Raw genomic sequence first — 15,886 nt, forward strand, 5'->3', positions numbered from 1 at the left:
CTAACCTCCAAAGAACACTGGTATCTGCAATATAGTATTCAAATCCATATAAAAGTACTGCCTTTAATAGGATTTCAGCTTTTGAAATCTCTACTTCGAAATGAGCTGATTTGAGGTGATGAGTTCACCACTAGACCAACCTGGTGGATTACTGGTTTACTGCTATCATTTGCAAATTGTGTTATTGATAGTTATTCTTGCTTTGTACCACAACTCTGAATCCGATTATGCTTATAAAGAAAAAAATAGTGAATGTAAAAAATTCATTGAGCACTCAATGAGGTTTTTTCAAAATGAATTTAATGATCATGAATTTTTTATAAGGAAAACCAATCAATTTTCCTTAATTTCCATTATTAATAAACTTTACTGGCTACATTAAAAATATAACAATTAATTTCTAAGACTATAACTGAAGTAAAGATACGAGGGTAAATCAAATATAAACCGGAATTTTTGTTTTATAATTTATTGAAGGATAATAAATATACATACTCACATTATTATTTTTCTACATAATTTCCTCTTTTGGAAACACATTTTTCCCAGAGGATAGGTAGCTTAGCTTTTTGATCCCACTATCATAAAATGAAGTTGGGTGTGATGTCAACTAAGTGCACACGAATATTTCAACAGCAGCATCATCTTCAAATCTCTGTCCTCCAAGTGCTTCTTTTAGTGTCCCAAACAAATGATAATCACAGGGTGATAAGCCCAGACTATGGAGGCTACTCCAGGGTTGTCCAGAATAAGGATGAAATTTTTTCTTGAGTTTAAGCTGTGGTATGGGGCCAAGCTTTGTTGTGAAGCAGAATGATATGTTGGATTGGAAATTCTTTTTTGATGATATGCACGTTTTGCTTTGTCTAAAATGTGGCAGTAGTATACAGAATTCACTGTATGACGTTCATGGAGAAAATCAATGTGCAAAACTCCTTTGAAATCAAAGAATACTGTGGGCAGAACTTTTCCAGCTGACAGTTGAGTTTTGGCTTTAATGGGGGCAGTTTCTCTTTTTTCACCACTCCATATTTGCCTGTTTTGATTCTGGGCTGTAATGGTGGACTCAAGTTTCATCGCAGGTCATGATTCGATGCAAAAACAATTCTCCTTCAGCTTGTTAACGACTCAACAACTGCTGGCGGCACACCTTTAGCTGATAGAGCTTCTAATCTTTGGTTAGAAGATGAGGAATCCATTGTGCTGCCACTTTTTTTAATCCAAGACCACCAGTAATGATTGCCTGAGCACTGCCGTAGTTTATTCCAATCTCAGAAGTAATTTCTACAGTTGTCAATCGATGGTCATCCTCGATAAGGCAAGGAACCATAGGGCTTTTTCAGCAGTAGCACTTGTCCTTGGGCGACATTGGTGACTTTCATTTTCAACTAATTCTCATCCTTCTGAAAACTGCTTATGCCAGTCATACACTTGATTCTTTTTTAATATGTTGTCTCTGAACTGTGCCTGAAGGCTTCTCAAAATTTTGGATGGTTTCACTCTCTGCTGTGAGAAATTTAATAATAATGTGTTGTGCAACATGCGATGATACCTCCTGCCCTGACATTGTGATACTGACTAGAAAAGAGTAGTGAGCTAGCTTTCTAAGAGTGGTATCGCTACACATCCATATGTACAACACTTAGAAGACACACCCTCTCTACTAGTCATGTGTCAACGATAACAAAAAATTCAGATTTATATTTGATTCACCCTTATATTTGTATGATTATTATGTTGAAGTTGTTTCATTTTGTGTAAATTTACCAAACAATTTTATTAAATATTATTAGTATAGTAACCAATGTATATTAGGTCTATTAGATTGAATTATTAAAACAGAAGCGTAGAACCTAATGTTTGACGTAGACCATTCTGATGTGCTATTCTAAACATTTCAACAGATTATTTACAATTATGTTTTCTAGAACAATAAAGTGCCTAAACTACATTTCACTTGTTTGTATAATTTCAGTAAAAACTAATTTTTTCACTGGAAAAGAGTTCATCAGTTCTAACCGTTTTTGTTTATTTAAATAAATATTACTTTTAAAATTATTGCTGTTTTAAACAAAACAGCTTTTGAATAAAAAAATTAAGAGAAGTTTTATTGTTTGTTGTGGCATTGGTTATATAGTAAAAACTTACAGGCAACCACCTTATTAAATAAAAACTTTATGATTCATAAAATGGTATGATAAAAAAAAAGTGTAAACTATAAATTAATTAATAATGAATGAAATGTTGATAGTTACTGAAACTAAAAAAAAATGAAAGAAAAATTTTACTGAGCTTTTCTTTATGTTATTACCATATAATTCAACCATTTATCATATCGATAGTTTTTAATTTGTTATGTTTATCAATTTTTCATTAACTAGCAGATTTATTTATTATGTTAATATGAATACATGTCAAATAGGAAATAACTAGCACCGTGCCAGACAACATATGAAATAATTATATTCATTTTATGTATCTGGTACAGTTCAATCTGTTAGTGCTACAAGAGTTAATTATCAGCTGACTCTCAACTCATAAGCCCTGATATGCATGATAATGGCACTTTGTACTTCTATGACACCTTCTTACTTCACACTGTTCCCTGCTTTTATGAAAACCTCTTGCATCATATACTCTTCTTCCTATCTTCCCACAGATTTTCTTGTCTTCTGACAATTCATTATCTAATTATTTAAATCTTATTACATAATCAGGTTACTTACATTAAAAGTATACTTTTAAACCTCCTGAGTTCCAGTGTGGCTTATGTACATGTAATAGAAGATATTAACTTCTACTACTACTACTACTTCTACTACTTTTTTTACTTCTACTTGATAACTGTGTTTTGGAATATTGTAATTATGTATATGTATTACAAGATATTTATATGATTTATAAATGTGCAGTGGAATATTGTAATAATACCTGGTAAATAAATAAATACTCTTCCTGGGCACTGCCTGATCAGCAGCTTCAATCATTTTTATGTAGATCTTTTCTCAGTCAGCCTCTTTCCCTATCCCTATTTTCTTAATAGCTTCCACAGTATCTGCTATCTTTATTTCAAGACTGCAAATCTTTCCTTCTGACTCATCTCTTGCTACCCTTTATACCTGACACTATATTCAAAGGATCGGTGATCAGTCAATAACTGACTCATGAGCCATTAGTCAGAAAATGTATGTGAAATTAATAATAATTGTCTTTCTCATATAATTGTTTTATTCCATTGTTGATATTTCCATATTTGTTGCTTTAACAGAATCTTCAGGGATACAGTGAGAAATCAGATGTCTATAGCGTCGGTATAACAGCATGTGAATTAGCAAATGGAGTCGTACCATTTGCTGATACTCCTACAACAGTCATGCTTACAGAGAAGGTTCGTGGCATGGCTCCACAGTTGCTAGACTGTACAACTTATGTTGTGTACTATGATTTGGGTCAGGGTAATGGTAAGAATTAAAGCCAGTTTCGATTTATTAGACATAAAGTGCGATAATATATGTATATATATGTTTTAATAAAGTCGGTTCCTTTTTTTATATATTAAGTTATTTTTAAAATTTCAAGAGTTAACAAAAAATTATTGTCATTTGTAAATCTTATTTCATTTAAACATAATTTGTTACGAATTGGCTTTGATCTTAATCTGTTAAGTTAAACTGCAAAGGGATATAATACATTTATTATTAGTGTTGTATAAGTTACAGTGGTATCTTGCATACCATGACTTACTGCTTCATATATTTTCATATTATCCTTCAGTAATTTCAGTAACAGCATCATTGATATTATTTAGTTTAAATACCGGTTTCATCATAAATACTTTCTGTTGCAAAAAATTAAGTTTTAAAAAAAAAGGAAAGATAATCATATGTTACTACCAAATTTCTTGTACTCGTATGAAATTATAAACAGTGAGGTTATATAATGTCAATTTTTATAAGATATTTTTTAATTTAAGATGGGGTTTTTTCCAGGTGACAGATAAGAACTGATGTATAGATGAACACTGGATATTTCATATTTTTCTTCATAAATGTAGATATTTGAAACTATTAAATCCTTTTTACAAAAAAGCACCTCCAAGGTGCTACTTAAGGTTCTGCTATTTATTAACTGATTGTGCAATCTTCTTTTGCACAAAGTGATTCTGATCAAGGAAATAATTTCCATGCTCTCTCTTGACTAAGAGTATCAAATATATGTGATAAACAGTAAAATTGTGACCGAATTGCTCCAAGGGTACATGGCACCATAGAACCTTGTGGTAGCCCTGAAAAGGGCTGTTTGGGATATTTGTAGTGGTGGTCCTGAAAAGAGTTGTTTAATCTGTTTGCTGGTCTCCAGTGATGTTGGCTTGGCTTGACAAGTTGTAGTCTGGGAGTTGCGACATGTCCATTGGAAGCAGACTGAGCTTCTCCTCAGTGGCAGTTGGGTCCCCACTACTGTGTGACAGTGGTGGCTCCCAGATCCCCAAAGTGTTAGGTCGGTTTCGCCGACATGGCCGAGGTGATTCTCCCCGAGTGGCGCTCTTCTGGCTCCATCTTCACTACTCTGCCTCCTGGCACTAGTGGGCTTTGTGTGAGGCTGGCCAGGTCTGCTGCAGATAATCAGAAGAAAACCTATGCCACATTGCAGGACTATCTCAGTAGTGACATGAGTGCTTCTGCCCCTATTAGTATTTACTTGAAGGACCTTCATGACAGCACTTTGAGCAAGCTATATTACCTAACGTGTGACCTTCCGTCCTACAGAACATGCACTTAACATCAGTGTAATATTTCTCCTTTTTATGTCCTAATAGTTTACAATTCAATTAAAACACATCTTGGATCTGTCAGGGCTGGCACAGTTAATGGTTTTATGTCCAGTTCCCCAGCAACAAAAGCATCTCTCCTTCATCCTTGGTTGGACCCTACACTGGACCTATCCAATCTTCATGCAAACCATTCCTGTGAACAACTTTGATACCCTTGCAGAGACCAAAACCATAGAATTTCTTGTGTTTCCATAAGCCGATCTGAGGGACATCAGCTTGATAGCCCCAGCCTCTGTACCTCCAGCTGCAATCCTGAGATATCTGTTGTAATGTCTTCCACGGTCAGATCTTGTCAATTTCTTTAATTTGCAGGTACACCAGTCGGCCTCCCTTGCTATAGTCAGCAACTGTCACAAACTGCGTCTTGGAACTTAGTGTTTTCTTCAGCACATTAGCAGCTTCTCCAGAGTTTTTATTCTTATTTGCAGCTCCTCACCTTCACCCTTCCTCATCAAAAGGACATCATCACCCACTTGATTTTTACCAATTCTAGATTTAACTGGCTTTGGCAGATCTGCATAAGATTTCTCCTCTGCCTTGATTAACAATGTCTTGGAAGGCAGAGATGCAGAAGTCTTCTCCTCCTGTCTTCTCTTCACTTGTCCTTCCTACTCCAGGAACAGTTCAGTGATCTTTTGCCTCCTTCTTCCTGCATAGTGCATACTGATGGAGTCGCTTCATGCATGTACCAAATTTATTCGTAGCTGCCCCAAAAATGCTTTGCCTTCCAACAGCTTGCATATCCTTCCTACACACTTCCTCATATCCTCGATAGCCTTCTCTTCTCCCTGTGAAGAATCTACCACTACAGTATAAATTTTCCTTCCCACTGTATCCAACCCTTCTCCCATCAACACCTTGGTAGAAATACTGGTCAGCCAGCAGTTGGCCTCCTTTAATTTCTTCCCAACAGAAAGATACTTAATATTAGGTGTGTCCTTATACAGCTTTGAGCTTTGTCGTAAATGCGTCATCCTCCAGTTTCGTGTCATATGGTGGGGCTGCATCTGCCTTCTTCTTCTTCTCAAAGCACAACTCCTTCCTTTAATAAATATACTTAAAAAAAGTCATTTGGCCACCTCTTCATCACCAGTCCCGTGACATATTTCTCCTCCACACCCTCTTTAATCTGCTTGGGAATGAAATTATTCCTAAACTTCCTTTCTGTTGTCTGACAAACTACATCAGAGAAAGGTACACGCTCTTTTAAATGTCCACTTGTATATAACCTTGATTTTATCTTTATGTAGCAGAATCTTGTTCATTTTATGCCTGAGCCTTCTACTACAGTCCTTAATTTCCCTCTTGGTCTTAAGGTTAGACTTAACAAATTCAAGTAATTCCTGGAGCTTTCTTCAACCTTATTCAGGACATCCATAAGACTAGCCACAATAACAGGCTTATCCTCAACTTCTGTTGTCTTGTGCCTCTTCCTTTTGACCAACTTTTCAAGAGATTCAGTTCTCTGAGGATACTTTGCTAGGACTCTACCAGCTCCAGCTTTTCTACCACAAACAGATCATGCTCCTGCAGCTCATCCTTGTTTTCCCCTGAGACTTAGATCTCTCAGGTGACTTTGTTAGGCTTTGACGTGGCTTAAAGGGACAGTGTCCTTATTCTCCATAATTTGGTTTATTCATCAAAGTTTTCTTTTTTTTTTTTCTTAGTTTATTGCAAAGTACAATCATAGTCATTATAACCAGAAAATTAATATTCAAAACTCTGCTCCACTCAGTACTCAGAAATGTCAATAACTTTTGCTTCAGTTTATGAGTTTAAAAAGAATTATTTATTCAGTTTATAAATTCATCTATTTTTACATTAATATTCAAAACTCTACTCCACTCAGTACTCAGAAATGTCAATAACTTTTGCTTCAGTTTATGAGTTTAAAAAGAATTATTTATTCAGTTTATAAATTCATCTATTTTTACATTAATATTTATATGTTAATGTTGTGGTATTGTCAGTTTTTAAAGCATTGAAATAAGAAAATTTATTTAATTTTAACTCTGATATGGTTTCATGTTATACAATTTGTGCATTATTGTATTCATTCATTTCACACCTGAAAATGTTCTAATGAACTATACTTATTGCTAGAATATATCTTGTTAATTCCTTCATCTACTCTGAAAGTATGTAACATATCTGACTCATTGACAGTGTTAGAATCATTTAATTCAGTATCTATTTGCTTTATAGTAATAAAACATTTTTTTGTCACTGGGTAGTAGCAAGATGCACCTTAATTATTGGTAACCTTGAAAAGGTTTTTTGGTAAATTGCCTGCCAAGAAAGTTGGCTATACCAGCCAGTGTCCACCTTAAATGTTGACTAAAGAGAAGAGTTGCGGTCTGTGAATCCTCAAGTTGACAGCAACAATGGTTGACCCATCCCAAGAGTATTAAAGTCAAAGTGTTTTAAAAAAGGTCCATTTTGCCCACCACCAGGCTGCTGAGTCTGAAGCTTGACTGGAGTAATTGACTTCAACCTTTAAATGTTTTGGCTTGCCAGTAGGTGGCTTGAAACAGGAGCCTGACCTAGGTGATAAAGCTTAGCAGGGTTAAAGCTCAGTAACATAATCTCATCAACCATGATGGTTATTATTAAAAGCAATCATCCTTTTATATTAACTCTTTAAAAACCTGAGTAAACAGTACACTCTTAAAAGTCATGTAAATTAGATAATAATATAGCAATTTTGAGATTTAATATCATTGTTTTCTAGATGACTGTTTTCTTGACATGTAAACCAACATTTGAGCATACTTCCACACTCACTTAACTTTTTCGCTTGAAGCCTTCTGTTGGGCTTTTTTTAAATTATTTAGATCATCCAAAGTTACCCACATCATAAAAGTAGCAAATTCCAGTTAGTTATAATTAATATTATTTTTCATTTTTATACATACTATTATAATAAGAAATCACTTTATTGGGAATTGTACATAAAAGTTTTCAAAGTTTCAACAAATCAAACTAACTTTTTAAGTATTGTTTCTGTTGCTAATTTGAAATATTACTGATATCAATCAAAATTTCATGATTTATTATATTACCATCAAATGCAGGTCATGACAAGTATAGTTATTTCCTCAATCAGCCTTAAAAAATAGAATATATTAATATCATGATTGCCTGAAGATTTCAACAGGATTACAGTGTTTTTATTAAGACTGTCACTAAATATTTTTTTAAATTATTGTTTTGCATTTTTGAATTTTTTAGCATGTCACTAATTTTTTATTGTTACCATTACAAAAGCATTTTTACTATCATTAGATCTTTCGATCTGTTTATCTCAGTTAATTTGGTCACTTTAACAAAGAAAGAAAAAAATTGTCATCAGAAAAATGTTTATTTAACTGTATTTAATTGAGTAGTTTCCTCAGTATATGTCCTACTCAGGTTGTCTATTTCAAATAAAATTTCTTATTTTATTTTGATATTTGTTTCATTTTTATAATCCTTTTTTGAGAGTCTGTTTTCATTTCCTCTCTGTAATATTTTGTAATCAAATTTAATTTTTAGAGGCAACTTCACTAATTTGCATAAAGCATTTTCTGAAGGAGTATTTGTGTATTTTTCAGAAAATTCTGGTGGAAAAGGTTTACATATAATTATACATTTTAGGAAGCATGAAATATTACAGTTCTGGATGGTTTCTAGGATTATTTGTACGTAAATGACTTGTGCCTGTTATGAATTACATTTAACTATGTGATTTTTAGCTGATGTGTTCTGATATATTCGTAGTATATGATGTGTTTTGATATATTCAAATATACTAAGTGTTTTGATGTAGGAGTATTCCATTTTAATTCAACAAATGATCAGTGCATCATTATTTTTGATTTTGATGATATTTGGTATATGTTAACTACCCACCTTGTAGTGGCCAAAAAATATTTATTTCTTGAGTAATAGACTATTTTCTAATTCGCCAACAGGTAAAAACAGCCATTTTTGTCACTTTTTCCATCAGCTGTAGCATTCTTTTTTACATCATACAGAGGATCAAAAAAGGCTTTTTGGAAAGAGTAAAAATGGAACTTCATCTTAGTGTACTCAAAATTCATTTTAACCAAATCTTGTAATGTTTACGTAAGTTATTTTTTCAAATTTTGGGCCAAAAATAAATAATGTAGGGCTTAAGGTAACAGGCTTGTTTTATACCTTTAACTCTTAGGTACTAGTAGTGCTTATAAAAAAAATTGGAGTGTTACCGAGTGTCCTTTAAAAAAAATGGCCACCAAATCATAAAATTTTGAAAATGTCTCATTTAACATTTATTTCATTACTCAAAGGGGTTGATGAGTAATGAAGCCATCAAAACTGCTAAAAACAACATTCCTTCTAACCGTAAACAATGTATCCAAAAATACTGATGTTATGTATTTTTTTTCAAATTATAAAGATTACAACTAAACTCATTAGAATGAATAAATTGATAATTAATAAATAGTCAATTACAAAATGATAAACAATTCAAATACATTAACAAGTTGTCCAATTCATGTTTACCTTATTTTACTCCCGCAAATGGAAGTTATGAATAAATCTTGCACTTTTTGATAACAGACTTCGCTAACATAACTTAGTGCTCCTTCATTTTTTTATTGAGTAGAACTGATAAGTCCTCATTCATCTTTGTGCAATGTTGTGTCCTTTTCCAGTAGTTTATAAAAAAACTGAAGGCATGAGAATCTTTAAAATATTTTCCAGTTGAACCCATGTTTAATTATCTCTCAATGATTTCTTGTATGAAGTACCAGAACCCCAGATGGAAATAGTGTATTTGATATTCCTCTTCATGTTCATGTTTTTTGACTTCAATGACTTGGTCTAACCATCACTTGCCATTGTATACACAGTAGACATAATTTTTACATTTTGCCTTTGGTAAACCCATAAAGCAATCAGAAACACTAATGTCCTTATGTACTGATACTAATGTAAATGTTTCTGATTCAGAGGTTGCTCAGACTTTCAGAATACATTTCTGACTTGTTGAAACATGGCTGTGAAAGATTCTTGTGTCTGGGACTGTTGTGATTACCTGATAATGAGAACTGAGGTATTTTTCAGTCTCTTGAACATCTTTATTAGAACAGAAAATAAATGTTATATTTTTAATGTTTTCTTTGCAGTAATTGTAAATTTCAGAAAGTGTAACAATTTGCTTGTTGACTGTACCTTGAAGGCTTGCTTTAGTCACAGTCCTTTTTATAGTTTCACCAATACCATCACATAGTCCTTTTCCACGGTATGAGGCAAAAAATGCCATTCAGCTGCGATTTCAAAATCTTCTTGATGGTAGCACAAATTTATAAATTTTTTTTTGTTTTTGTACTGGGCTGAGGAGCCATCAGAAAAATAAAAATATTGTTTAACTTGTGGTAACAGTGTTTTTACTTTATTTATAACTTGCTTCTGGAAGCAGAAGAACAATGTAGTAGCTTTGAACAGTAGCTTCGGCTTTGTAATTTTCCTTCTGTTTTAAAATATATGAGAAGTGGATTTATTGTGGTTTAAGTTTTTGACCAGTGGTATGACTGGACATCATTGTGTATCACAAAAGGAAAATTTTGAGAGAAGTCTCCCATTACAATACATTCACCCTCCACAACAAGCTTTCCTTTTAAAGTTGAGGAAATTAGGTTGTTTCTTTGCAACAAAATGATGCCTTTTTAGATTATTTAAATTTTCAGTAAGTTTATCTAAGTACTCTTGAATGAAAGAATTTGAGAAATTAGTTCACAATGGTCAACAGAAACCCACTGTTTAAAGATAATTTCAGAATCAAAATCATCCAAGCTCTCTTGGAGTAATCTGAGCACTTCATTAGTGCCTGGTTATTCTTCACACTGTGAGAACATGCACGTTTCATTTTCTATATCACATACCATGGTTGAAAGGAGAATTTTATAATCAAATTTCATTTTTAGAGCAGATAACATGAGTTATCTGCTTCTTGGTGGGTGACACACACACACACACACACACACACACACACACACACACACACACACACACACACACACACACACACACACACACACACACAGAGAGAGAGAGAGAGAGAGAGAGAGAGAGAGAGAGAGATAGAGAGAGAGAGAGAGAGAGAGAGAGAGAGAGAGAGAGAGAGAGAGAGAGAGAGAGAGAGAGAGAGAGAGAGAGAGAGAGAGAGAGAGAGAGAGAGAGAGAGAGAGAGAGAGAGAGAGAGAGAGAGAGAGAGAGAGAGAGAGAGAGAGAGAGAGAGAGAGAGAGAGAGAGAGAGAGAGAGAGAGAGAGAGAGAGAGAGAGAGAGAGAGAGTGAGTGAGTGAGTGAGTGAGTGAGTGAGTGAGTGAGTGAGTGAGTGAGTGAGTGAGTGAGTGAGTGAGTGAGTGAGTGAGTGAGTGAGTGAGTGAGTGAGTGAGTGAGTGAGTGAGTGAGTGAGTGAGTGAGTGAGTGAGTGAGTGAGTGAGTGAGTGAGTGAGTGAGTGAGTGAGTGAGTGAGTGAGTGAGTGAGTGAGTGAGTGAGTGAGTGAGTGAGTGAGTGAGTGAGTGAGTGAGTGAGTGAGTGAGTGAGTGAGTGAGTGAGTGAGTGAGTGAGTGAGTGAGTGAGTGAGTGAGTGAGTGAGTGAGTGAGTGAGTGAGTGAGTGAGTGAGTGAGTGAGTGAGTGAGTGAGTGAGTGAGTGAGTGAGTGAGTGAGTGAGTGAGTGAGTGAGTGAGTGAGTGAGTGAGTGAGTGAGTGAGTGAGTGAGTGAGTGAGTGAGTGGGAGTGAGTGAGTGAGTGAGTGAGTGAGTGAGTGAGTGAGTGAGTGAGTGAGTGAGTGAGTGAGTGAGTGAGTGAGTGAGTGAGTGAGTGAGTGAGTGAGTGAGTGAGTGAGTGAGTGAGTGATGAGTGAGTGAGTGAGTGAGTGAGTGAGTGAGTGAGTGAGTGAGTGAGTGAGTGAGTGAGTGAGTGAGTGAGTGAGTGAGTGAGTGAGTGAGTGAGTGAGTGATGAGTGAGTGAGTGAGTGAGTGAGTGAGTGAGTGAGTGAGTGAGTGAGTGAGTGAGTGAGTGAGTGAGTGAGTGAGTGAGTGAGTGAGTGAGTGAGTGAGTGAGTGAGTGAGTGAGTGAGTGAGTGAGTGAGTGAGTGAGTGAGTGAGTGTGAGTGAGTGAGTGAGTGAGTGAGTGAGTGAGTGAGTGAGTGAGTGAGTGAGTGAGTGAGTGAGTGAGTGAGTGAGTGAGTGAGTGAGTGAGTGAGTGAGTGAGTGAGTGAGTGAGTGAGTGAGTGAGTGAGTGAGTGAGTGAGTGAGTGAGTGAGTGAGTGAGTGAGTGAGTGAGTGAGTGAGTGAGTGAGTGAGTGAGTGAGTGAGTGAGTGAGTGAGTGAGTGAGTGAGTGAGTGAGTGAGTGAGTGAGTGAGTGAGTGAGTGAGTGAGTGAGTGAGTGAGTGAGTGAGTGAGTGAGTGAGTGAGTGAGTGAGTGAGTGAGTGAGTGAGTGAGTGAGTGAGTGAGTGAGTGAGTGAGTGAGTGAGTGAGTGAGTGAGTGAGTGAGTGAGTGAGTGAGTGAGTGAGTGAGTGAGTGAGTGAGTGAGTGAGTGAGTGAGTGAGTGAGTGAGTGAGTGAGTGAGTGAGTGAGTGAGTGAGTGAGTGAGTGAGTGAGTGAGTGAGTGAGTGAGTGAGTGAGTGAGTGAGTGAGTGAGTGAGTGAGTGAGTGAGTGAGTGAGTGAGTGAGTGAGTGAGTGAGTGAGTGAGTGAGTGAGTGAGTGAGTGAGTGAGTGAGTGAGTGAGTGAGTGAGTGAGTGAGTGAGTGAGTGAGTGAGTGAGTGAGTGAGTGAGTGATGAGTGAGTGAGTGAGTGAGTGAGTGAGTGAGTGAGTGAGTGAGTGAGTGAGTGAGTGAGTGAGTGAGTGAGTGAGTGAGTGAGTGAGTGAGTGAGTGAGTGAGTGAGTGAGTGAGTGAGTGAGTGAGTGAGTGAGTGAGTGAGTGAGTGAGTGAGTGAGTGAGTGAGTGAGTGAGTGAGTGAGTGAGTGAGTGAGTGAGTGAGTGAGTGAGTGAGTGAGAGTGAGTGAGTGAGTGAGTGAGTGAGTGAGTGAGTGAGTGAGTGAGTGAGTGAGTGAGTGAGTGAGTGAGTGAGTGAGTGAGTGAGTGAGTGAGTGAGTGAGTGAGTGAGTGAGTGAGTGAGTGAGTGAGTGAGTGAGTGAGTGAGTGAGTGAGTGAGTGAGTGAGTGAGTGAGTGAGTGAGTGAGTGAGTGAGTGAGTGAGTGAGTGAGTGAGTGAGTGAGTGAGTGAGTGAGTGAGTGAGTGAGTGAGTGAGTGAGTGAGTGAGTGAGTGAGTGAGTGAGTGAGTGAGTGAGTGAGTGAGTGAGTGAGTGAGTGAGTGAGTGAGTGAGTGAGTGAGTGAGTGAGTGAGTGAGTGAGTACCTTACTCACCAGCTAAAACACAAAATTTAGGTCTTAAATCAGCAAATTTTGAAAAACCAATTTTTAAATTGTTTTTCTTTGAAGGCTGTGTACAATTCTTTTAAGTTACATAAGATAAGCTTTTTTGAATACTAATTTTCTTCCCATAAGCTTGTCTCACATATAGACACAATCCTTCTTGCATGGATCATTCGGCTGTGCTCATCATTCCAGTAAAAATCTTGAACACATTTAATAACATTTTCATCAATTATGTGACTGGCTTTCTTTTTGCTGATTTGTGGCAAAATTTCACTTGTTTTAACTAATTGTTTGGATTGATGGACTAAATACTAACACTGAACTCATTTTTAATCTTTTGAATGCTCCAGCTGCTTGGTAATAAACCTAAATATTAATTTTTTCCTGGGTTGATATAACTGTTTTCATTTTATCCTTTATTTTAATGATCAATTCTTTATATTCCCTACCTAAATCAGCATAATTGTGTGGTACTAAACTGGTTGTTTCTGTGGAAATATTCAAATCAAAGGAATCGTTTAATTTACTAGTAACTGACTCAGCTGTTTTTGTAATTTTATTTTTTAAAATTGGTTCCATTGTGCTGCTCAATAATTTTTTAATCTTAATGGGGGAAAAGCCAAGTGCTGAAGAAGCTTTATTCACTGACTCGACTGTAAAACATTGAGGCTCAAATATATCTTGACATTCCGGTCTGCTTTCTGTATCATCTTGTGGTTTGTGTATTTTGTTTAAGCATTTTGTACACAGTGCTCTGCCTGGAATTAATTTTAAATTTGGATTACTTGTTAAGTGTTAAAGATATTTCTCAAAGAGATTTCTTAACCAGTTTAATGTGACAGCTAAATGAATCGGAGCAGCTTTTCCCATTAATATGAAAATATTTATCTAAATATTCAGTTTTATGAAAAGTACAAATATTTTTTGTTTCAGTACATCCACTTCTTAAAGATATCAATTTTATTTGCTGTTCAGTAAACTCTAAAACAGAAGATCTATTGTAAGTCAATTGAGATTATTTTGATTGGAAACACGCCTATTGAACTCTCCATAATTCGTTTTTATAAAATGCAAGGGTTCTTACAATAACAATATAGTTAGTAAAACTTATAAAACTACCAGTTGCACCTCACTTTGTCTTATCCCAGTTTCTCTACAGCTAAAATAAAAATTTCTCTAATTAATAAAACTAAAAATAAAAGATATCGCATAAAAGAGAAGTTCACCGCTAATAAAATTACTTTTCAAATAAGTGTATATTATGTAACCACAGTATTAACACTAGCAACAGTACAAAATATCACATTGAAATATAAGCTATCTCATTATACACATATCAAAATATTTTGTATAGTAGACCTACATTATTTTCTGAAAAAATGCATGCTGTGAATTTTTTGAATATATTGTTCACAGTTAGAAGGAATGGTGTTTTTAGCGATTTTGATGGCTTCATTACTCGTCAACCCCTTTGAATAACAAAATAAATTTTATATGGTTTTAAAGTACATAAAAGTACTTACTGTTGTAAAAATTTCAGTTTTGCCACTTATCCCAAATGTGGTTTTTGGGTCCCAAAAATGAGACTTTCAAAATCTTACGATTTGGTGGCCAGTTTTTATAATGAAGGACACTCGGTAACAGTCAAATTTTTTTTATAAGTACTAGTAGTACCTAAGAGTTAAAAGGTAAAAGACAGGCCTGTTACCCTAAGCCCTTCATTATTTATTTTGAGCCCAAAATTTGAAAAAAAAAACAACAATTTGTAAACGCAACTTCAGTAAACATTAAGATTTGGTTATATAACAAAATGAATTTTGAGTAAACTAAGATGAAGTTCCATCTTTACTCTTTCCAAAAAGCCTGTTTTGACCTGTGTATGATGTTAAGTAAGAATGCTACAGCTCATGGAAAAAGTGACAAAAATAGCTGTTTTTACCTGTTGACAAGTTAGGAAATAGTCAATTACTCAAGAAAACAGTTTTTTTTAAATATAAAAGAAATATTTTTTGGCCACTACAAGGTGGGTAGTTGTCATGTACTAAATATCAACATCAAAAATAGTGATGCAATAAAATTTCTAAAATTTGTTTAATTAAAATGGAATATACATATTCAAAGCACATTGTACAAGAAAGAATTTTAAAAGCAATAAATAGTATCTATTAAGTGATACAGAGAAATTCAGTCAAAGTACAAAACAAAGGTAATGAAATATGAAAGGAAGGAGGATTATAAGTAGTAACATAGGAGAATAAAATATACTAGAAATCACAAATTTTTGTTATTTAGGTAATAAAATTACAAAGGATGGGTGAATTAGATAAGATATAAATATGCATATAAATGTATAAGATACATATAATACATACAACATAATAAACTTTGTATATTAGAAGAGCTTTTTATATAGAAAACAATGCTATTAGTACTAAATGTAGATTTAGTATTAGAAGTTTCTAAAAATATTTGCATGGAGTGTAGTGCTTTATGGCAGTGCAAGGTGAACATTAGGGAACTCACAAAAAACATTAAATAAGACATTAAGATATTAATCAGGTATTAACAAAAGAATGTTAAAAATAGGTGGTGGTAGAGTATAAAATGAAGTTGTAAGATGAGTTGGAGAAGAGAGAT

General features: G+C 35.0%; 1 protein-coding gene across 7 annotated transcripts in view; it reads left to right on the forward strand.

Annotated features, from left to right (window-relative positions):
- LOC142323480 (STE20-related kinase adapter protein alpha-like) overlaps positions 1 to 15,886 on the forward strand; it is a 48,203-nt gene that overhangs the window by 28,738 nt on the left and 3,579 nt on the right. For all 7 annotated transcript variants that reach the window (XM_075363184.1, XM_075363188.1, XM_075363183.1 and 4 more), the window contains one exon: positions 3,269 to 3,461. In XM_075363184.1, the coding sequence (XP_075219299.1) occupies positions 3,269 to 3,461 (193 nt within the window). The remainder of the gene's footprint in view (positions 1 to 3,268; positions 3,462 to 15,886) is intronic.

The sequence above is a fragment of the Lycorma delicatula genome, chromosome 4, assembly GCF_047948215.1.
Source record: "Lycorma delicatula isolate Av1 chromosome 4, ASM4794821v1, whole genome shotgun sequence".
Taxonomy (NCBI): Eukaryota; Metazoa; Arthropoda; class Insecta; order Hemiptera; family Fulgoridae; genus Lycorma; species Lycorma delicatula.